General features: G+C 45.0%; 1 protein-coding gene across 3 annotated transcripts in view; it reads right to left on the reverse strand.

The window, feature by feature from the left end:
* Positions 1–23221, reverse strand: part of NRXN3 (neurexin 3) — a 1387810-nt gene that overhangs the window by 1323514 nt on the left and 41075 nt on the right. Inside the window, exon 3 of one of the 3 annotated variants that reach the window (XM_056852139.1) lies at positions 19145–19174. The exons of the other annotated variants lie outside the window; for them this stretch is intronic. Within the exon in view, the coding sequence (XP_056708117.1) occupies positions 19145–19174 (30 nt within the window). The remainder of the gene's footprint in view (positions 1–19144; positions 19175–23221) is intronic. 3 annotated transcript variants of the gene reach the window in all.

Consider the following 23221-nt stretch of genomic DNA (forward strand, 5'->3'; position numbering starts at 1 on the left):
TATGGTGACCCCGGAGGGTTTCCAAGGTAAGAGACATGCTGAGGTTGTTTGACATTACCTGTCTCAATGTAGAGACCCTAGTATTCGTTGGTGGTCTCCCATCCAAATACTAACCAGGGCTGACCCTGTTTAGCTTCTGAGACATCCTGGGCTATCCAGCTTAGGGTCATACTACTAGGAAATCCAAGCTCTACAGGAGACTGGGCTAGGAACTTGGATTTGCGCACTGCAGCTGCAGACGGCCCAAGTTAACACCTGCACAAACTGTATGGAATGGTTTAGAGGATGAGTTCATGAGTGCAGATGAGTTCATGAGTGCAGATTCTAGCTTTGTCTCCAGTGTAATGTTTTCCTGCATATTTGTGAACTTTTAATTTTTGAACAATACATGAAACAAAAGGCACCAGAGTTGGATCAGTGCCTTCATCCGGCATCTGCATGGAGTGCTAAGTGTCTGTGTATGATATTGAACAGATAGACATGCGGCCCAGAAAGATTCATGGACAGGTTTAACTGTGTTATTCAAAATTTAACACCACCTCATTTCTCTATACCCCTTGCCGCTACCACAATGGAGACTCCAAAAAAAGCTTTTCTTTAATCTAAGGAAATGCAGATGCCACTTAGCAAGCAGATCACATGTCAGACATCTAGCCCTCTACACCTGTCTTGAAGCTTCCTTCAACTATTTGCATCACCTTCTGTGACTCATGCTGTACTATCTTCCCCCAGAACATTCTTACTGGATTCAGACATCACTAAACCCCTGTCCATGACAGACACACCCACCTTATTGCTGAACTCACAATCCTTCCATTCTAACCCCATTCTAACTCTCCACCCTGATTTCAGAAAGCCTGAAGTAAACTTGAATTTGTGAAGCTAGTTTTAGTCAGTTGATACTTATTGTGACTGGGAGTTCTGTAAGTATCCTTGAGTCCCCTTGGGGAGAAAAGTGGGCCGGAGGCTCTTAAAAATAAATAAATAATGCACCATACCCTCCAAACACAGGCCCCCGTGCAAACTGGCCTCTGTTTTCTCCCTGCTAACTGGGATTCCAAACTGGGGTTAAACTGTGACAGAATGAGCTGTGGGAGAAAGTAGACAAGCACTATAACAAGCAGGGTCTCTGACTGCCACAAAGGATGCCAGGATGCCTCCTGCTCAACATTGTAGCATCTCAGCCAATGTCATAAAACCTAGCCGCCCTAAGCCTGGTTTGTGCCAGGTAAGGGTGGGATAAAAATCGAATAAAATAAAATAAAAATAGTTGTGCAGATCTGCAGCAGCCTCTGCCTTCTCAGAGTCAAGGAAAAGAGTATATACACCCTGTTTGTTTGCCACAAAGTGAGAAGCAAGGTAGCATAGGGCTCACACACACAGAAACACACCCAGTTCAGCTCTGGAGTTCTGTAATCTGAAGGCGTTTATGACGGATTTCACCAACTGGGCTGGAGTCTTAATGTCACGCTAAGCTCCGCTTCATGCTTGAAATTCAAGGGATGGGTTTATAGTACCTGTACTGCACCCATGTGTGCTGTTCCTTAAAAAAAAAATCATACTCCGTGCTTCACATCCAGCTAACACAGCATATATTTTATAAACTTCCCCATGCAGTAATGTTATCAGGCTGTTCCATGAAAGGCTACAATGAGCCCCGAAGCATCTTTCATTGGGTTCAATTATTATTTTTTGCAGGGCTGTCTGATGTGTGTGACAAGGGGGGTCTATTTCAGTTCCTGATGACATTATTATAATCACTTTGCTGAATTACCATAAAGCCCAGGAAATAAGCTATTACCCACCATCAGTCCTCCCAAACATTATCGCAGAGAATCACGCATTCACAGAACAGCATAAACTGTCAAAATTAGAGTCCATTTAAAACAGCAGCTGTTCCTCCGTTTCTAAACAAGCTCTCAATGCAAAACCCCACTCTGGAGTCTGCACTGCACCACCCCACCACCCCGGTTGATTGTGCCTTTCAACAATTAAAGAGGAATGACCAGTCTTTTTAAAAATGACATACTTTATATGTAAATTTGAACTCCCAGAGTTGCATGCCCTTAATGACAATAAACTCAGATGAAAAAAACATTAAAGTCAACCTGACTTTTCCATTACGGATGACTTTGTCCACTCTTCACTCAACATGGATAATTACACAAAGTCACCGGGCCTTTGCCTCTAGCTGGTTTTGCCTTTGGCTTCCTGAACTAAGCCTCTTTTGCCTGGAGTCTAAGCATTTACAATAGTGTATCTGCCTACATTATAACAATGGGGAAGGGCCATGGCTCAGTGACAGAGCATCTGCTTTGCATGCAGAAGGTCCCAAGTTCAATCCCTGGCATTTCCAGTTAAAAGGATCACATAGTAGGTGATATGAAAGACTTCTGCCTAAGACCATGGAGAGCTACAGAGTACATGAATATTGACTTTACAGAATAGTAGTCTGACTTGGCATAAGGCACTTGTCCTGTATGCACATATCAAAAATACAACATTTGATATTGTTTAGCTGTAGCAGTTTTCAATCCCTACCCCAAGTACTTATTGGAGGCTCGTTGTTAGAATAATAATAACTTTCTCAAACCTGTAATATATCTAAAAATCTACTATGCATTTAAACATGCAAACCACTATCTGCAGACTGAAGTGGGACAGACCCCAAAGTGCTTAGCCACAGAATTTATAGCCAGACTAGATTTTTAAACAAATCACATCTAAAATTACCGTATATACTCGCGTATAAGCCGAGTTTTTCAGCCCAAGAAAAGGGCTGAAAAAGCCGGCCTCGGCTTATACGCGGGTCAATACGGTAGAGGGGGGAGGGAGGAGGGAGGGGGGAACTTACCACCGCCATCTTTTCTCTGCCGGGAGAGGCTTCCAGAGCCTCCCTGCGGCCGCGGGGAGGGCGCTCTGCCGCCCCCGCCCCCTTCTCCCGGCCGGGAGGGGCCTCTAGAGGCCCTCTGCGGCCGCGGGGAGGGCGCTCGTCCGCCCCCGCCGCCTTCTCCCGGCCGGGAGAGGCTTCCAGAGCCTCCCTGCGGCCGCGGGGAGGGCACTCTGCCGCCCCCGCCGCCTTCTCCCAGCCGGGAGGGGCCTTCAAAGCCTCCCTGCGGCCGCGGGGAGGGCGCTCTGCCGCCCCCGCCGCCTTCTCCCAGCCGGGAGGGGCCTCTAGAGGCCCTCTGCGGCCGCGGGGAGGGCGCTCGGCCGCCCCCGCCGCCTTCTCCCGGCCGGGAGGGGCCTCTAGAGGCCCTCTGCGGCCGCGGGGAGGGCGCTCGGCCGCCCCCGCCGCCTTCTCCCGGCCGGGAGGGGCCTTCAAAGCCTCCCTGCGGCCGCGGGGAGGGCGCTCTGCCGCCCCCGCCGCCTTCTCCCTGCCTGGAGGGGCCTCTAGAGGCCCTCTGCGGCCGCGGGGAGGGCGCTCGGCCGCCCCCGCCGCCTTCTCCCGGCCGGGAGGGGCCTCTAGAGGCCCTCTGCGGCCGCGGAGAGGGCGCTCGGCCGCCCCCGCCGCCTTCTCCCAGCCGGGAGGGGCCTCTAGAGGCCCTCTGCGGCCGCGGGGAGGGCGCTCGGCTGCCCCCGCCGCCTTCTCCCGGCCGGGAGGGGCCTCTAGAGGCCCTCTGCGGCCGCGGGGAGGGCGCTCGGCCGCCCCCGCCGCCTTCTCCCGGCCGGGAGGGGCCTTCAAAGCCTCCCTGCGGCCACGGGGAGGGCGCTCTGCCGCCCCCGCTGCCTTCTCCCTGCCTGGAGGGGCCTCTAGAGGCCCTCTGCGGCCGCGGGGAGGGCGCTCGGCCGCCCCCGCCGCCTTCTCCCGGCCGGGAGGGGCCTCTAGAGGCCCTCTGCGGCCGCGGAGAGGGCGCTCGGCCGCCCCCGCCGCCTTCTCCCGGCCGGGAGAGGCTTCCAGAGCCTCCCTGCGGCCGCGGGGAGGGCGCTCGGCCGCCCCCCGCCGCCTTCTCCCGGCCGGGAGGGGCCTTCAAAGCCTCCCTGCAGCCGCGGGGAGGGCGCTCGGCCGCCCCCGCCGCCTTCTCCCGGCCGGGAGGGGCCTCTAGAGGCCCTCTGCGGCCGCGGGGAGGGCGCTCGGCCGCCCCCCGCCGCCTTCTCCCGGCCGGGAGGGGCCTTCAAAGCCTCCCTGCGGCCGCGGGGAGGGCGCTCTGCCGCCCCCGCCGCCTTCTCCCTGCCTGGAGGGGCCTCTAGAGGCCCTCTGCGGCCGCGGGGAGGGCGCTCGGCCGCCCCCGCCGCCTTCTCCCGGCCGGGAGGGGCCTCTAGAGGCCCTCTGCAGCCGCGGAGAGGGCGCTCGGCCGCCCCCGCCGCCTTCTCCCGGCCGGGAGAGGCTTCCAGAGCCTCCCTGCGGCCGCGGGGAGGGCGCTCGGCCGCCCCCGCCGCCTTCTCCCGGCCGGGAGGGGCCTTCAAATCCTCCCTGCGGCCGCGGGGAGGGCGCTCGGCCGCCCCCGCCGCCTTCTCCCGGCCGGGAGGGGCCTCTAGAGGCCCTCTGCGGCCGCGGGGAGGGCGCTCCGCCGCCCCCGCCGGGCCGCACCACTTCCCACCGCCAGGAGCGGCCTGGGGGGGGGCCTCCTGTAGCTGCAGGAAGGCCACCCCCGCCGGATCCGCCGCTTCCCACCGCCAGGAGCCCAGAAGGTAAGTCTGCAGGGGGGGAGGGGTTATAAGCCGACCCTCGGCTTATACGCGGGTGCCTAATTTTTCCCCATTTTGGGGGAGAAATTAGGCACCTCGGCTTATACGCGGGTCGGCTTATACACGGGTATATACGGTAAGCATCTCTCTAGCAACATCCCTGTCAGACCTCACACTCTCCCTGATTCAACAATCTGTTCCACGCACGGGAGCTACAATAGGCACTCAGAACGACATTCAAATTAATTTCAATTAGGGCTATGCATTCAAATATTAACTAATCAAAATCTAAACTGAGAATGCCTTGTTCGTTAATGTTTTAATTGAAAAATTAACAACTATCAGCAATATTTTGAAACATTCAGATCTGGCTATTATTCTGGCACATGACTCTCTCAGCTTACAGTTTGTGGTGGTCAGAGGGATGGAGGAGGGTGACTCGGCCAATCAGAGAAATTTACCAACTGGCAGAATTATGCACAGTTCTTGCTGCCAAGGTGTGTGTGTGGGGGGGTTGCAGCCGGATCAGTTTTTCCAACTGTTGGAAAGACTTGTGGTGCTTCATGAGCTTAAGGAGAGTTTTTATTTGATTCTGTATAAGGTTCCTGTTTGCATGTTATTCCGTTTTTTCTGGTGCTGTGCCTGCTAGCTGGGTACCCGAGGTTGGGTGAAAGGAAAATTTATGTAGGTCTATGTAAAAATATCGCAAGTATAATTTATTAGAAGCGCTATACAAAATTTAAAATTCTTTAAAAGCATTAAAATAGCACAATGGCAAATCTTGAGGCTGATATCTGCAACCACAAACCAAACACGTTTCGGCCTCTAGGGCCTTCATCAGTGGTTAGTTAAAACCTTTTCTTAAGTCTGCACACATATACAGAAATACAATGATGTAAACAAATGCAAATACAAACAGTTTAAAACCCAACCAGGCAAGTGAATATGTTGTAAAGTTTATTCTCAATTATTCAAACAACTGGTGTATTGGGTTCTTGTTGGAATACTGGTTAGTATAAGTCTCTTGTATATTTTGTGTACAAGAGGCCGAAACACGTTTGGTTTGCGGTTACAGATATCAACCTCAAGATTTGCCATTGTGCTATTTTAATGCTTTTAAAGAATTTTAAATTTTGTATAGCGCTTCTAATAAATTATACTTGCGATATTTTTACATAGACCTACATAAATTTTCCTTTCACCCAACCTCGGGTACCCAGCTTTTGTTTTTAGGTTGGGTTTCATTCCCCTCTTTTTTCTTCCACCGCTGTGCCTGCTAGGCGTGCTATGCTTAGGACAAGTGTTTTTTTTTTTTTTTGCACATGCTGGCAGCATACAGGCAGACAACACTTATGAGTATTTCACAGTACAATCCTAAGTAAGAACACTTTCCTGGAAGGAAGGCCCACTGCATAGACCTTAATGGTTTAATATGAACAAGAAAATTTTAAATTTGCACATCTTCTAGCTTCCCCCTCCCCACTTAAGGTGACCTGCTTGGCACCTGCTAAAGCCCATTCTTTCTCTATAGCAGCTCCAACCCAGAGGAAAAGGCTCCCCAAGAGTAGGACACCCTATTTAGAGGTTTTTAAGAGAAGTCATAAGCCTGTTTTATTTGTGGGTTTTTTGATGGGGTTTAAGCTGCAGGTATTTTTGTGAGGAGGGGGAGCAATGGGATTTTATTGTATTTTCTATGTATCTTGAAATTGTAAGCCACCTTGAGCCACAAGGGAAAGGTAGGGTATAAATGTTTTGATCCATCATTCAATAAATACATGCCGTATTTCTGCACAGAAAACAAATGTGCAGGCACATACTTATTTTCACTCAAAGATACAGTGCCTCCATTCAGATTAAGAGGGAAAGCCACTATTTATACACTGAACCATATTTAGAAGATATATTTAAAAGTGCATGTTTATACAGAATATACTTATTAAGTATCTCCTTGAAGCTTTGCATCTTTCCTTCTGTCCACCAGAAAACCTCCAACCTAACAAAGGTCTCTCACACACACACAAAACACCAAACCTCCTCTTCACGTGTCCTTCATGGAAAGTACTATGTGCCATGAAAAGGAGCAATGTCTCTTTAAGAGTCAGCAGTAAATTAACTTGCCCCAAAGAGTGCAATAATTAGCAGTTAGTAGCTTATTAAAAGGATGGCAAAGGCCAAGCTGCCATCTGGGATCTCCAGTTTCTTCTGATTGTTATTATGTCAAGATCGGCAAGTTGCATTAGCTTTCATGTCACTGGGCTTGCCCTTACTTTGCATGTAAATTTTAATGAAAGATACAGCACTTTAAAAACCAGACATCCATCAGAAGTGCTATTAGCCCAGCTTCTGCCAAACATACGGCCTGCTCCTCTACCTCCATATCTCTACATACCACTAAATGTTGCAAATTAGAGAAAGAAAGCCTTTCTTTCGTATCAATTAAATAATCACTTTGTGCAGGGTGAAACCTGAGCCACATCACACATGAAAATGTACACTGCAATAATACATCAGAGGACAATATTTCTGCTTCTGTTTACACACAATGCAGGCATAAAGCCTGCAACTCCCAGAGGAATCATTCTTCTTAATGAAAATTAAAACCAAGCAGGAGTCAGATGCTTATTCACATATAAAGAGGAACAGTTTTAACATAAAAGAGAGACATTAGCACTGTGCTCACTCAAATTACTTGTCTGTATAAACCCTAACACATTGTTCTCTGCTGCTCATTCACATGCTATGCAAGCATCTTTACAACACAAATAAATGCATTTTACCTTGAGATTTCAAGTGTATCATTTTATTGGAATATATGATTAAGGATCATATGTAAAGGGCTTTGAGAACAATGCCACAAAGATTTTTTTAAAAATTAACAAAGAAGGTTAATGTAAATACTGATGTGGTAGAATTCAATAACTTGACGTACACGGCTGAGTTAATTGGGTTTTTTAAATTGCAGGTCTATTTAGAATTGAGAAGAGAAATGCTAATAATATTGATAATTTGATCAGTTCCAATGAAACAGAAAATAAATATATTGCACTATTCTTATGCTAGTAACTGATTATGGAAATAAAGTCAATACCTTTTCTTTTTTTAAAGAAAGGATATCATTGTATTTGTGTTCTTAGCCATGACTATTATTTGCTTAGCCTATGAAATTACATGCTGGTCATTCTTTGACAATACTTTTTCTAACATTTTAAAAATGTAATTGTAGCACTCTTATTTTTTTCCTGCTAGAGCAAGGGTGGGGAACCTTTTTTCCGCCAAGGGCCATTTGGATATTTATAACATCATTCACGGGCCATATAAAATTACCAACTTAAAAATTAATCGACCAAGCCCCAAGCAGGCAGCTGCCCCAGATGACCCCCCCGGCACGGGCAAGCAGGCAGGCATTCAACCAGTGGCGCACTTGCCCACCTGGTGGCACAGGATGATCTGTTGCACCAGCCGGGCGTAGCCGTCCAGCGGCGCCACATGCCGGAGTTGCTCCTGCTCTGCTAGGAGTTGCTCCTTCTGAGCTAGAGATCTGCCAGGGCCCACAGAGGGCCAGATCAAATGATTTTGCGGGCCTTAAATGGCCCCTGGGCCTGACGTTCCCCACCTCTGTGCTAGAGGAAAGGTCAATAACCCCTATCTTTTGAGGTAGGTTACCACCTCCCATATCACATCTCCTTTTTCAGGCAATACCTCCCAAAATTTACTCTGGAAGTCAGAGAAATCCTCATATAGTCTACACCAGATAGTAGAAAATAATCATTATGTCATGGATATTGCCAGAAACCTAGCGCAACAGTTGCTGGACTTGACCAAAAAGATCATGGATGTTTCTGCACACCAGAGACAGAACTGGTCTAGCCTCTCAGCAAAACATGCCAAAAGGGAGAGGCCCAGAATAGAATACCCTTGGAGAGGGGCAAGAAACAAAGGAGGAACACAATTTGTATATGTGGAACTGACTAACCCATATCAATAGACACTATGTGTTGAGGCCCAGGTGCAGAAGTGTCTGAGAATGGCAAGAGTGTCCAACTTCACTAGGGTTGCCAGGTCCCCCCCCCCCTTGCCACTGGCAGAAGCTTCACTGGGGAAGGGGATTTGTACGCTGTGCATGCACATGAAGGACTGTCCCTTCCAGGGTAAACCTGGAAGTGACAGGGGTATTCTAGCATGTCCCTCAAAAAAACCTCTATGGAAACCATAGAGCTTTGGGAGGAATGTACTAAAGCATCCCCGTCGAACCCGGAAGTGGCGAGGATGCTCTAGCATATTCCTCCAAAAAACTCCATAGAGTTTTTTGAGGGACGTGCTAGAGCGTCCCCATTGCTTCCTATTGGCAGCTGCGCCCCCAGCACACCCCAGGAACACCCCCTGGGATGCCAGTGCAGGACTTTGCTGCCGTGGCAGTGCCAGGAGACTGGTGTCCGGGTCCCACCGCCAGCGTCCGTGCCAACCTGGATGGCATAAGTGGCACGGCCGCCCGCAGCCATGCTACTTACGCCAGCACAGCTCTTTCCTGGCCTCCAAAGAACTTTCACCCTTTCAGGTCAGGAATGGGCTGTTAGACACGTAACATTTGTTCTGTTGCATTAATTATCCCAAATCAACATTTGACATCAATGAGTAAGTCTACCAGCTATGTAAAAGTTCCCACCATCTGTAGACCCTGACAGAGCTTATTCCTGGATGAATTGTTCATGGCTTTTCAGGTACTAGGTACCATCTATATATAACAATTTCAAATTAGTTTATTTCTGATTAACATTTTAGAGGGGCCTGGCTTCACCCTTTGGATTATATGGATTATCTCTTTATCAATAGCTAAACTGTTTTCTTTTTAATTGTAAAAAAAAAAACATGCAATTAAAAGGAGTTAAATTATCTGAAATGCCATCTGCCCAGCAAGCCAAGAAGTGTTGTTTTTTAAAAGAAGTTTAAAAGTAAGTGTTGAAAACCCGTGTTTCAAAATGTTAGAAGAAGGATTTTCAAAGAACAACAACAAAAAATGCCAAAACCATTTTATATGACAAACTAACATCTTAAGAATGATAGCCAGCGCTGGTAATATAGATGTAATTGTGTCTTGCCCCCTCATAATTAGATACTATTAGAACACAAATATTTTTTTTAATAATTAGTCACTGATGGTTTGCTGAAATATTTGCATAAACCCTTGGCTACTAAGCCCCTCTTATTCACAAGGACCTTAAATCCTAGTGGTGTTGCTGGCAGAGAGAAACAGCAAATTATTTTGCACATAACTCATTTAAATGTACTAATTATTTAAGCATGCAAAAAGAGGTCAGTGTTTTCCCCCTTTGTCACTTACCATTCAGTCCTTTTCAGTTTGTTCTTCAACTTGGATATAAATCCCAGTGATATAAATGGAAGTTGCTTCCCAAAAAACTACGCTTATGATCATTCCGACCGTGAAGAAATAAACTGCAGGCTGAAACTTCAGTTCTCTTTGCACACTGAAGCACATCTGTGATTCTACACTTGCAAACATGTGTACAGTATAAAGTGGGAAGCCTCAAAAGGAAACAAGCCAAATTTACCCCCAAGAAAATGTACTTGCTTTCATTCTTAGCAATTCAGCCTCCCACTTCTTCCCTTGATTGTATAGGATGGGAAGTCTCCATTAAAAGCTGATGAGGCACAATAGCAAAGAGTGTGTGTTGCCTCACCCTGTATTCATAAAACATAGGACTGAGTCATACTGTAAAACACACTTGTAGAATTAAGGGCTGTTTCACACATTGTAAGTCCAGGTTTGCTATCATGTGAGCAGCCAGAGCCTACAGACACTTCGGACTCTCTAATAAATACAACTGTGGCATACACCAGATTGCTGCATTCATACATTATACTTTTAGGTGCACACTTAAAAAATATAAACATATATCTAAACAAAAAGGAAATATCTACCAGCCTCAATCCATAGCTACAAAATGGACTTCCTCATCCAGATTTGAATTCCTTAAAGACTGGGTAAATCTGCTATGTTGTAGGGAACCAGGGAGAAACACCTCAACGCAATCTTGGGCTGCATCAACTGAAGTATAGTGTTCAGATCACACAAAGTGATGGTATTGCTTTACTCTGCTTGGTTAGACCTCACCTAGAGTATTGTGTTCAGTTTTGGGCACCATAATTTAAAAAGGATGTAGACAAGCTGGAGCATGTCCAGAGAAGGGCAACAAAGATGGTGAGGGGTATGGAGACCAAGGCCTATGAGGAAATGTTGAAGTAGCTGGGTATGTTTAGCCTGAAGAGGAGAATACTGAGAGGGGATATGATAACCATTTTCAAGTACTTGAAGGGCTGTCATATAGAGGATGGTGCCAAGTTGTTTTCTGTTGCCCCAGAAGGTCGGACCAGAACCAATGGGTTGAAATTAAATCAAAAGAGTTTCCGTCTAGACATTAGTTTCCGTCTAGACATGGGCTTCTTCTGACCAGGGTTTGATTGAATCCCGATCATGCAAAGCACTAAGTGCACTGAGGCAGTGATCTGGCTCGGCAGCTGCAACATGGGCTGCTAACCTGGTGCTTCTTCAGCACTGAATTGCCTCCTCATGGCTCTCTCCCTCATCTCTGTTGCCGGGTGGGGGGAGAACTTGGGGGACTGGCATTCAAGATCTGGACCTACAAGGCAAGGTACTGGCTACCCTGGATTCTGGATTCTGGCATGTTGGCAGCATTGCCCAGAGCTAAGTCTTCACTGGTAGGTCATTTTTCTGAGTCTTTGGGATCCAGCGGCTCTGGATCTGGAAGTATGGAGGGGGTCGAGTGGTGTTGGGTGTCCCCTGATCCCCCTAATCTTCCCCCAGGGTGGTTTATGGTTCCTCCTGGTCATCACTTGGGGAATTTGATCCTGAGTCCAGCCCAGGGAGATTCATAACACATCCCCTCCCCCAATTTCCCAACCTGAAACAGCCTGGAGAGTACCTATTTGCTGATGGGCTACTCACAAGTTTCCTCACTGGGTAAACAGCAGATCCCCAGGGCCATTTCAGGTCATAATAATGGCAGGGGGGAGGAGGCTTAAGTCTACTTTCTCTACATGCTGTGGTCCTGCTCTGAATTGGGCCCCTGCATGCTTTGGAATCTACATTTCACCTGGAAACTTCAGCTTGCTTGACCAGAGCTGGGATAACCCTGGGAGCAGTGCATTGTGTAGTTAAACCCTAGTTACTCATATGAATAATCCTTTCAACAAAGAAGCCACTGTTACCCCCATGTTGCAGAAGTAGGGGTGGTGGCTGAGAGCACAGTGGCTTGCCTACACAGCTACACAGCGAATTCATGGCTGAGGGAAAGTTGGAAATGGGGACTCCCCAGCTTACCATCTGCCATTACATCTGAACAGCTCTCAGTGGGAGTTTCCCTCCCCCTACACAGTCAAGGGAAGGAATGCGAGGCTGGCTTGCCAAGAGTGAAAACAATTCCATTTCCCTGGGGATAAAACTGGTCGGCTTCCCTTCCGAGACTTCTCACTTTGCATTGTGCATGAGTTTGTAAGTAGAAGAGTCACATATGTTCTGCAAAGTGAGAACCGAAGTCCATGTGTATGGATGTTTGAGCCAAACCAAGAGTGATCATAAAATTTAAAAAGCACTGTAGAAACGAGGAGGGCCTTTATTATGGAGCATAACACAAAGGCCAATTATCATTTCCTTAACCAAAAGCTGTCAAGAGAACAAATGATATGGGAGAACTTAACGTGACTAGACATTAACTGAAGCTCAACAGCAAATTAGAAGTTGCTTATTTATGATCTGTTTTGTCATCATTTATTTAGTGGGGTTAGGAAATGTACTCGGCCTAATGGCTCTTTGATGCTCATCTTCTACTCTACCCTGCTCAAAAGAATTGCCACCTCAAAGCAAGCCCAAACCTGGTTTTGGTTTCTTTTTCACTTCCAGACCTTTTATGCAATCTTGAGTCTTGTTCAAAGCACACAACCCAGAAATGCACATTTAAAATAAATGCTTTTTAAAAATAAAAATTTCCTTCTTCTTTGGGGGGGAGGGCAGTTTCAGTCATTGCCAATTATTTCAATATCTATATTTGACTTTTTTTTCCTTTTCCAAATCCAACTAAAAAAAGTAATACACCACTTGATAAACTTTAATTGCAGATAGGGTTGCCAACCTCCAGGTGAAGCTTGGAGATCTCCCAAAACTATAACTGATCCCCAGTCTACAGAAAATAGTTCCCCTGGAGATAATAGCAGCTTCAAAAGGTGGATTCTGTGGCATCATATCCATGCTGAGCTCCCTCCCCAGGCTCTGCCCCCAAATCTCCAGGAATGTCCCAACCCAGAATTGGCAACCTTGATTAGAGAAGTCAAGCAAGCAATCCATGTAATGGGATTAAGTATATTTTTGCAATTTCCCCGCAAATACTTTAAATAGATTTTTCAACAAAAGAGTTGTTCTGAATTGGAAACCCTTTTATTGTAAGACTTACATCAGTACTCGATACAGGCACGTTTACCTATAGTGTAGTTGTAATGTAATGGCATGCTATATAGCCCATTCACAACAGTAAGAAATGCAGTTTGGAACATTCACAACAATAAGAAACACAGTTTGTATTCACAACAATACGAAAGGCAGTTTGTATTCAGTGACAAAATCCATATTTTATTCCTGTGCACCAGTTCTGGCATATATATCCTGATGCCCTGCAGACATCTGCGGCGTTTAGGATTGGCTTCATAAAGCCTACTGTCTGCTACACACTATGTCTCTTTTGGATGTAGGGTAAAGGATCTAAGGCATTACTCTATAATGTATTTAATATATTTAGAAACTGTAGTCCTATTTTCCCCTTCACTGACACAATACCACTTATTTTATTTAAATATTACCATGTCAGTAAAGTCAACCATAGTCCGTACATTCAGACATGGATTCGACCTGTAGGTATCTATTCAGCATAAAGGGTCTTCCATACCTTGGATACCACATGGGTAACTACAATGAGCCCCTTCCCAAGGTGGATACCTCAAAAGCCAGGAAGGAGAAAGTGTTACAAAAGACAGCAGAAATACACTGCTGTGGAATCAGTCACAGGAGTTATTACCAACAAACCATCTTACATTGTTGCCCTGCCTTATTATTTATCCTTGCCATTCTGTGAAGAAAAAATAGCAGCCGAACAGACAAGACAGCATTAAATATTTGTAGCATTATGCCACTAAGAACGTAATAAAACACATTTGGGGAAGAAGATGTGCAACCTGTGCAGAATCAACATAGCTTGGGTGTACTTAATGGAACAAATGTCCAGGTGACCTACAAGAAGCATCAAATTTGCAACTAGGGTAGGTGATATTTATCGCACCTAGTTAATTGTTTCAAAATCTGGTCAGTTCTTTAGGCTGGGTCAGCCATTTATCTGGATGGTGACATTCTCTGAGTGATAAAAGAACATGACCTCCTTTCCACCATGACCAGAGGCTAACCTTAAATGTTCCATATGGAGGCCAAAATGCACAAAATCCTACTTGCTTTATCTTCTCCCCCTTGTTTTGACTGGGAATTGAACAGGCATAACTACACTGTGGAACAACCCTCATCACAAGTTACATTATGTAGGTGGAGAGAAGTGTGCACCAACTCTTCATTATCCAGTGCAGTGTTGGAATTCACCCACAGAATTTCTAGTTGCCAAGGCATCTATGCCACACCATCAAAAAACATCATATAATGTATTTGTTAGGCAACAAATAAAAATGCAATAATCTCTCTGATGACCTGCAAGAGTTGATTACATTTGAATAAGTTTGTACAAAGTATCCTTTCCTTTCCTTTTATTTCAGGCTTATCTGACCAAAGGTCTTGAGCACAACATACATAGGATAAAATAATCTTAACATTGTGGGATGTTAAAATATACAACAGTTGTACAAAAGTATCAATTCTTCCACTCTTCCCCTTTCCACCCATTTACTCCAAGAGGAGGCTTATGGCACACACTAGCTGCTTTTGCTTTTTTAACAGCCATAATTAGGGGTAGATGACTGCCCTTCCACTAAAGAGCCCTTCTATGACCGCCCTTCTACTAAAGGGTGTATCCTGCCAAAGGCAAAGCTGAAGCCACACACTTCACTTGTTTTGGCCTTAATGAGATGTGTATGGGGAGAATCTTTGTTTTGCAGAATGGACTCTACCCCTCCTTCTACACTCTCATAACTTAGGGCTCTTTCAAACAAACCATTCCCTGTAACAATGTTCACTCCAGCTATGTAGCATTTTTTCTCACTTAAATATGGATTTCAGCATCATTTCCATATTTCTTTTTCCTTGACTGTTGAGCAGCCAAATCCTAAGCAAAGTTGCACCATGCTAAATCAATGGACTCAGAAGGGTATAATACTGTTTGGGACAGAATTACTGTTTAGATATAAGGTGATCTGTCCTTTGCGAAATGGGTGTATTTTGTTTTGTGGTCCTCTACATCTTCCATTGATTCCATATTTTGGCACAACTACCACCAGTACAACAATACACTCAACATAGGTCTGTAACTGAGTAGCCAAGGTCTACTGAGCATGCCAACTACTGGCATGTCATCAGCTCATTAAGAACTTCCAAAAGTGGCCACTCTACTGGAATGGCAAGTGGCTTCCCCATGCACCCATCTATATCCTTTGATAACCAAACATTTTTCCTATTTGCAGTTACCAAATGTCTCATAGTGGCCACAGCTCATTATAAATTGGAAAGGCATCTATTCTTCGAGAATGCAAAATAAATGACTCACCAAAAAGATGTTTTAAAAAAAAAAAAAATAGAAGCATTAGAAGAGAGCACAAGCATTTCCAAAAGATGCTCTACATAACATCCAGACATTTAACAAGCACTTAATAAACAGAATGATTCTTTTTAAAAGAAAATGATCTATACCTTTACTTCTACCTATAAGGTATGAAGTTGTACGTCCACATAAGCACAGGTACGGAGAAGTGTCCACCAGAGAGAAGGCAAGAGAAAAGAGTAGGAAGGATACAAAAAATGTAAAAACAAATAAAAATTAGATCACTGTCCACATCACCAAGAGACAATAAGCACACGAGCACAGCACAAAAGAACAAATACTGCAAAAGCAAACATTAAAAATAAAAATGAGAAAACTGCAAACCATGCAGAACAGATAAAGGCATCGTTTCATCTCTTTAGCTTTAACTGCTCATAAAGAAAGGCAAAAAGGTCATAATAGCAGCATGTCAGCAATACACAGCACTCCACATCAAATTAAAAACACAAAAAAATGGGGGGGAAAGGAAGGGGCTATCCTGTGGAAACATATTAGTTCAATATTTTCCACCTACCAGTATATGGTGTAGGATGAATAAGATTGTGTAGTCTTTCTGGATACACAAATACACACTGTATTGCTATATTATACGGCCACTGTATATAATATGTATTTATAGGCACACCCATTCACACAGCTATACTAGCAGTTTACACATACTATATAAATATTCATCAGAGTGGAAAAATTGAGAGAATGAGTGGGAAAGAATAATAAAGTACAGTCACAATTGCTTGACCCAAAGAGATGGATAAAGGGTAAGGTAGCAAAATGTCACAGGTCGGTGGTTCCTAGTTCATTCATTAGGCAAGAGGAAGCAAGATGATCATTGATCAAAGGTAGCCTGAGGATCATGTGAAGAAAGCCTGAAGGAACTGGGAGTGTTTAGCCTTGAGAACAGAAGACTGAGGGGAGATCATGCTCTTCAAATACTTCAAGGACTATCATGTTGGAAGAGTGCAAAGACTTGCAGTCTGCTGCTCCAGAGGGCAAGCCTAGATCTAATGGGCCTAAATTCCAAAATTTCAACTGAAGATGCAGAGAAAATTCCTAATAGTTAAAGAGTGGTTTAGGAATTATCCCCATGACTTGGTCCCTTGCTGAAGGTGTTCAAGCAGAGACTGGTCAGCCATCAGTCCGGAATACCATAGCTTTGGATTTCCTGCACTGAGCAGGGGGATAGGAATATTCGGCCCACAGAGCTGCTTCCATCTCTAGGACACTTTTCAAATGGGTTGCAACTTGCAACCAACAGACCAGTGCTGCCATACTGCATAAAGCAGGCATTGCATCATGGGTGTGCATTCCTTAAAACAATGCTTGTGCCATCAATCTAGCTAGATAAGCCAGTTATTTTCATAGATCTTGCTCCTCTCCAGACTTCCCACGGTATTCAGTTTTTACAATCAGCTACAGGTGGCTAGGACTTGCTCGGTACATTGTCTACTCAATGGCAGCTTATCATACTTGACTATCTAGTCAATGAGACCAGCTGAACATTGAAGCAGGGGGCAGAGATCAACTGAAGAATTCCCTGGAGCCTAGCCAACCTCTACGAATAGAGAGGAATAGGCTCATAATGTAATGAGAATAGTCACAGGAACTGAGAGTCTCCTGGCAGAAACCCAGATTGCTAGACCATCTTGAAACTTGGGTAAAGCACCAGTTCTCCAGTGCCCTGTCACAACGTTTCCTATTGGACAGTGCCATGGATCAGCATTCTGGGTTAGGTGTGCAGATTCCACAGCATCCTGTCCATGACCTGTTCAAAAACTATTTCAGCAGGAAGTGGGAAATATCTCTGCACCATGATGTTTACCTGGCTTACAGGTGCACTGGTGTTTGTTGTTGCTAAGCCCTTTCTATTTCACACTCAATTCCTTTTTTCAGACCCAGCAGCTCCAGAAAGAGAAGGTAAAGGCTATGTTGTCCTTTCATAACAACAACTTTGAAATGAAGGGTTTTTAAATTGGCAATTGTCAGCAATGCTGATTCTGTGAACTTAGGCAGATCATGAGAGGGAGGGCAGTATTTGGCTCTCGTGGCCCTCTCTTACATGCCCATGGAAATGCTGATCACCACTTTGGGGTCAGGAAGTAATTTTCCTCCAGGCCACATCGGCCAGGGATCCTGGGGGGTTCCCCCCATCTTCTGGGCATGGAGTAGGGGTCACTGGGTGTGTGTGTGTGTGGGGGGAGGTAGTTGTGAATCTCCTGCATTGTACAGGGGTTGGACTAGATGACCCTGGTGGTACCTTCCAACTCTATGATTCTATTATTCTAACCAAAACTGAATATGATTTGTGGCACCTGCCTACACCAGGGTGTTGTGACAGCTGCAACAGGCATGTCTCCACTTATGCCACTGCAGCTAAAAATGAAACTGTGCATCTCAGCCGCTAGCTCTAGATTTTAACTGTAAACTGCTTTGGTAGCCAATCTGACTGACATGTGGGATCGAAATATTTCAGAAAAATAAACAAAGGATCAAAACCATAGGAACAACTGAGCTCCAGTATGGCTTTATGGTTCGGAATAGCATCCGGGTTCCATGTCCCCAGCGTAGTTCCCCCTGTTTCCTGAAGTAACAGGAGTATATTGTCCTTTCATATATGGTCTGAAATGGAGTTCTTTATCCCCAAGATGGAAAGATCCCTTTCTATCTGCTCGGTTTGATCCAGCCAGGTTTTCACTCAATCTAAGCCAAATTCCTTCCCTATTGCCGCTCCTGTCCCACATGGCTATTGTCCATGGAGGTCTCATAATCCCCATGGTCCTCCTTTTTTTCACCAGCTGGAAAAGCTGGCTGGATCCAACCCACTCACTTATATTCATTATGTCTAATAAGCAGGAGACCTGTTAACCAGCGGGTGAGGTTGTAACTGAGACTAAAAGCTTAATGGTATCACTCTCCAGCTCAAAGCTCCACCTCATCTGACTTACTACATGGTACCCCTAAACCTGCCATATCCAGATAGAGCTATGACCTCACAGCTGGCCCTAGCAGCTCAGAAGCCTCCTTCTGTTTTCCTCTCTCCTTATGTGTTTCTCCTTCCTCTACAAACCTTATGTCACCATTGAGTGAGTGCCCAGCAAGGCGCTGATGAGCCCATTCTGCCCAATTCAGACAATATACAACAGCCCAGTCCTTTTGCGGGCCAGCCTCAGGTTACCAAAATTCATCAACTGGAACAACGCATTCTGTACATATTTGAATATTTTAATTTGCAGATTCAAAACAGCAAGGACCTTTGGTTGCAAAGTGTCATTAAGGTGTGTAAGAATCTGGGGTCATGCCATGAAAACTGCCCAGAAGAGGGGATCAGATTTCTGAAGGCTGTATTTACCAAGCAGGTAAAGTTACTATGCCAGGTATTTATAATAGGGGTAGTGGACATGAAGAGAAGGAGCATTTCTAGGTTTTTCTTCCAATGTTGCATTCATCTTGTCAACTCACTGTCAACACACCAGACTTCCAAAGATCATTCTCTTGAGCACTGGTCATACAGCCCAAAGTTCAGCAAATGTAATGGAAAGGCAAGGGGGGGGGGGAAGGAGAACACAAAGCAGTTGTACTGCTTTGGATGGGTGGGCTTATGCAAGCCAAGCCCAAACTAGGAAGAAGCATGGGTCATCATGGCCACAGTCAGCCATTGGCACTGTAGGAAAGGGAAGACTTACCTTGTTCACCCATCATCAGGTGTGAAAGTCCTTTGAGAAAGAGAAAGATAGGAAGTGAGAAAGGGGGGAAAGCAGGAAATAAGAAAGGCAAATGTAAGACAATATATGTATCTGTCTATTTATATAGCCCAATAATATTGGAGAACATCACATACTTGAGCAATAAGTATGGGTATCGCACTCTGTGCATGCACACGCACCAAAGCTTCCCCTATCAAAAAGGGGACAGCTTGGTCTGCAGGTAGAGAAAAGATGTCATTAGCATCCCATCGATGCCAGTTCGAAAATACCCATTGATTTTAACAGAAGGAATATATCCACAGATTTCTGTGTTAAACAGGTGAAAGGCAAGCAGGAGGCACTCTAATAGAAGGGTGTGCAGGCTAGCATCCTCATTTTTATTAAACAACCTGGGTACCTTGACATAAATTTAGCCCATCCTACTGATTTAAATCTTATAAGCCATTGCTGTACCCACATCATGTGCCTCCCATAGCTTTTATTTCTAAGTTCAATGCCAGTGCATTTCAACCACATACATACAGGTGCACAGGTGTGTGCACCCAAAGCTACTAACATACATACAGGGACATATTTCACACACAGAAGCAATGTATATAGACACATATATAAACACATGAAACCACGCAGCTGTGTCTACTTATTGAAGATCTTCTTAAGCCAGACATGCTGCATGTGATCAATATTTTGAGAGTTGCAGAAGAATCCCTCAGGTTTTTCAATCAACAGTAGTTTTGAGGTTTTAATAACTGTTTTAATTTCTTCCTATTCTTCTACCATGTCAGAAATCTAAAACCCAGATCATCCAAAGGAAATGTTCATCCAAAAGAATTCCTCTCCAAAGGGGATTAATATCTGTAATAACAGTAAAAATCTGAATACAAGTGTTTAAATTGCTAAAGATTACGAAGGATTTGGGGAGGGTATAAGAAACAACAGGTTTAGCAAACGGGGTATTTTTCCCCTGGTAAAAAAAAAGAGCAGATTTGCTTTGACTGGGACGTGTTCCTCTCTCTCTCTCTCTCTCTCTCTCTCTCTCTCTTTCAACTATAACATGATCGTGTCATATTTTTTTACTTCATTTGAGGATATTGCTAGTCCATTTACAACTGCTTCTGCCACAGATGCGTTGGAAGGCATCAATTGTTGGTTTAATTCTGATGAATGCTATAAAGCAGTTGAGGTCCAGAGATGTGTGAAGCAGACTCACACTGACCATAAATACAGAGAAGCTGAAGCAATGGTAAACCATGGAGGTTTGCTAGAGGTTCTGTGTTTTTATGACACCTAGTTGGAGAATAGAAAAGTGTAGCAATGATAATATAGTACAGAAGTGGGAACACTGATCACCACCCAGCTTGCTTTCCACTGTTAAATTTTTTTGGCTGCGACAAAACATTTGACGTACAGTTGCCAATTTCTAATTGCAGAATCACTTTTACATAATCCAACGACAGCCACAGTTCAGTCCCTAACGCTTTAGAATCATGTGTGAATTTCTTGAGGAGTTGCCCTACATGTTCATCATATGGGGAGTTAATTATTATAATTGATTGGTCTGCCATGAACAACAGAGTTAGTGGCTTGGATCCAGCAATGCACAAAATCTTGTGCATGAACATATTTAGAGCAGTTCTGGTTGCACAACATCTTGAGCCTGGCCTTCAGGCTGGGGAGGGCAGGGTAAAAGTGCAATAAAATAAAAATAAAATAAATAAATCTTGTGCAGCACCTACCACCTTCCTCTGTGCATGTTAAGAGAGCTCAGAAATTGGTTGCATAAGATCTTGCACAAGCGGAAACACAAGTCAGGACACAATACGTTTGACTTAGCACAAGTGGGTACCATGGTCTTTTTCTTGCATTTCTCCTTGTGCAACAGCTCTAGCACAAGCAGAAATTTTGGGCTGGTCCAACCTACTGAGTGCAAGGAACTAGATTCCCCCAAATGATTCTGCCATTGTTCAGTTCATTCACAAGAACCTTTAGATGTTTCTAGAGGACACATTTTGCAAGCCATTGACATATGGATCACCTATAAATCACATGTACAAGCAAGAAAGGGGACAGTCCCCATTCCAATCACTGGCATGAGCAAGGGAAGAAGGGAGAGTTCACACCCACACAGTGACAAAAGCTCACTCGCTTCCACCCGGATAGGAACTACCGTATTTTTCGCTCCATAACACGCACTTTTTTCCTCCTCAAAAGTGAGGGGAAATGTCTGTGCGTGTTATGGAGCAAATGTGCGCACAGAGCTGGCTGGGTGCGCTAGAACGACGCGAGCCGGCTCTGTGCACCCCGTTCCAGCGCGCCCCGCCGGCTCTGTGCGCCCTGCCGGTGGGGCACGCTGGAACAGCGAGCCGGCTTTCCCTGCCCGCCTCCCAGCTGGGAGGCGGGCAGGGCGCACAGAGCCGGCTCACGTCGTTCCAGCGCGAGCTGGCTTTCCCCGCCCCGACGGCCAGCTGGGGGGGAGGCGTGTTATGGTCAGGTGTGTGCTATGGAGCAGCTCTTTTATCAGATGATTCTAATTTAGAGGCTCCCTTCCTGTTATCATTGCCCCTAACTGCAAGATCTGGCAGCGATCTGGAACTTGGATAGAGTCTGTTTCTGCTGTGTGGCCCAGGAAAGACAAGTTAATTGGAAGGATTGATAGGACAGAACTACGCAAGGGAAGTATAAATGGAAGGACAAAATGAGGTGGAGAAAGAGCATGCAGTGAACAACTACAGCTAGGGTTACCAACTGCCCTGGAGAAGAATGACCTCTCCTTTCCATAGAGTCTTAATGTGAAGAAATTGATAGGTAACGTTTTTCATGGTGTGGAGGTAAATAACATCCCATCTTTCCTCTCTTAAAGGGGCAGTACATTTTTCCACCAGGCTGGTTGGCAACCCACAAGTAAATGTCCATGTTTCTTGCCTTCTGTGATCATATCTGTTGAGAGGAAGGCCACATGTGGGAATCCCCCCATGGATTATTCTATATTCATGTTACAAAAGGCTGCCCAAACAGAGCAGATTTGTAAGGTTCCAGAATTCAGTTGCCTCTGTTTTGTGGGCTGCTTTGTGTCATGCCTAGAGGCCTCCTGAGGAATGCCCTCAAGTCAGAGTCTCATGTTATTTTTATTTCTACAAAGGCAAAGCCTTTCATGGAAGATCACATTTGACAGATTTGAGAAGAAAGGCCCCCATCTGTTGTCTGCCTCTATTCATAATAGCACAGTTGTTGTAGCAGAATAACCTGATCAAAGATCAGGTGGTTCAACTATTGTCCCGTATGGTATGTATTTTCTTCTAATGTGTAGTGTTTAAAATGAAATTGTGTGTGTGTGTGTGTATGTATGTATGTATGTATGTATCTATCTATCTATCTATCTATCTATCTATCTATCTATCTATCTATCTATCTATTAGAAATGAATAAAAAGTAAAATTGTAGGGCTACTCCCACATGCTGTCTTCAGTTACTTTAAAAATGTTTACGACCAATAATACCCGAATGTATCATTCAGAACAACTCACACATGTATTTTGTACCATGATCCTATTAAAAATGATGAGTGTGAAATTATTCCAGTCAATGTTCTTTGTATACTGTGAGCGGTAGTGACAAAACACCTGAAAGAGGCTTTTTTAGTGCCACACTACATTACAGTTGACAAATCTGGCACAGGGACTGGCAGTGAAATGAGTGGGACCCAGTTCTCAAATGTACGGGGTCCCAACTGGGAGCACACATGCGGTCACCAACAGGGCAGAGACCCCTGTGGTCACTTTAGGTCAGGAAAATGGGGAGGGAGGCAAGCATTCCTTCTCCCTACATGCTGTGGTTCTAATCCAAACTGAGTTCTATGTGGAACTCATCTGACTAAGTCCCTGTGGTGATAACTTGTAGTGATAACCTGAGTTGTCCATCTGAAGTCCTAAACACTTTATTTTAACTTTAATTTGGGTTAGAAAGAGAAAGCACAAAGTTAACGCTGACCCACATGCTTGAAAGCAGATGCCTCTATTAAGACAATGTGATATTTGGAGGCAGGACACCCTAAACCTC

Source organism: Euleptes europaea, chromosome 6 (genome assembly GCF_029931775.1).
Source record: "Euleptes europaea isolate rEulEur1 chromosome 6, rEulEur1.hap1, whole genome shotgun sequence".
Classification (NCBI taxonomy): domain Eukaryota; kingdom Metazoa; phylum Chordata; class Lepidosauria; order Squamata; family Sphaerodactylidae; genus Euleptes; species Euleptes europaea.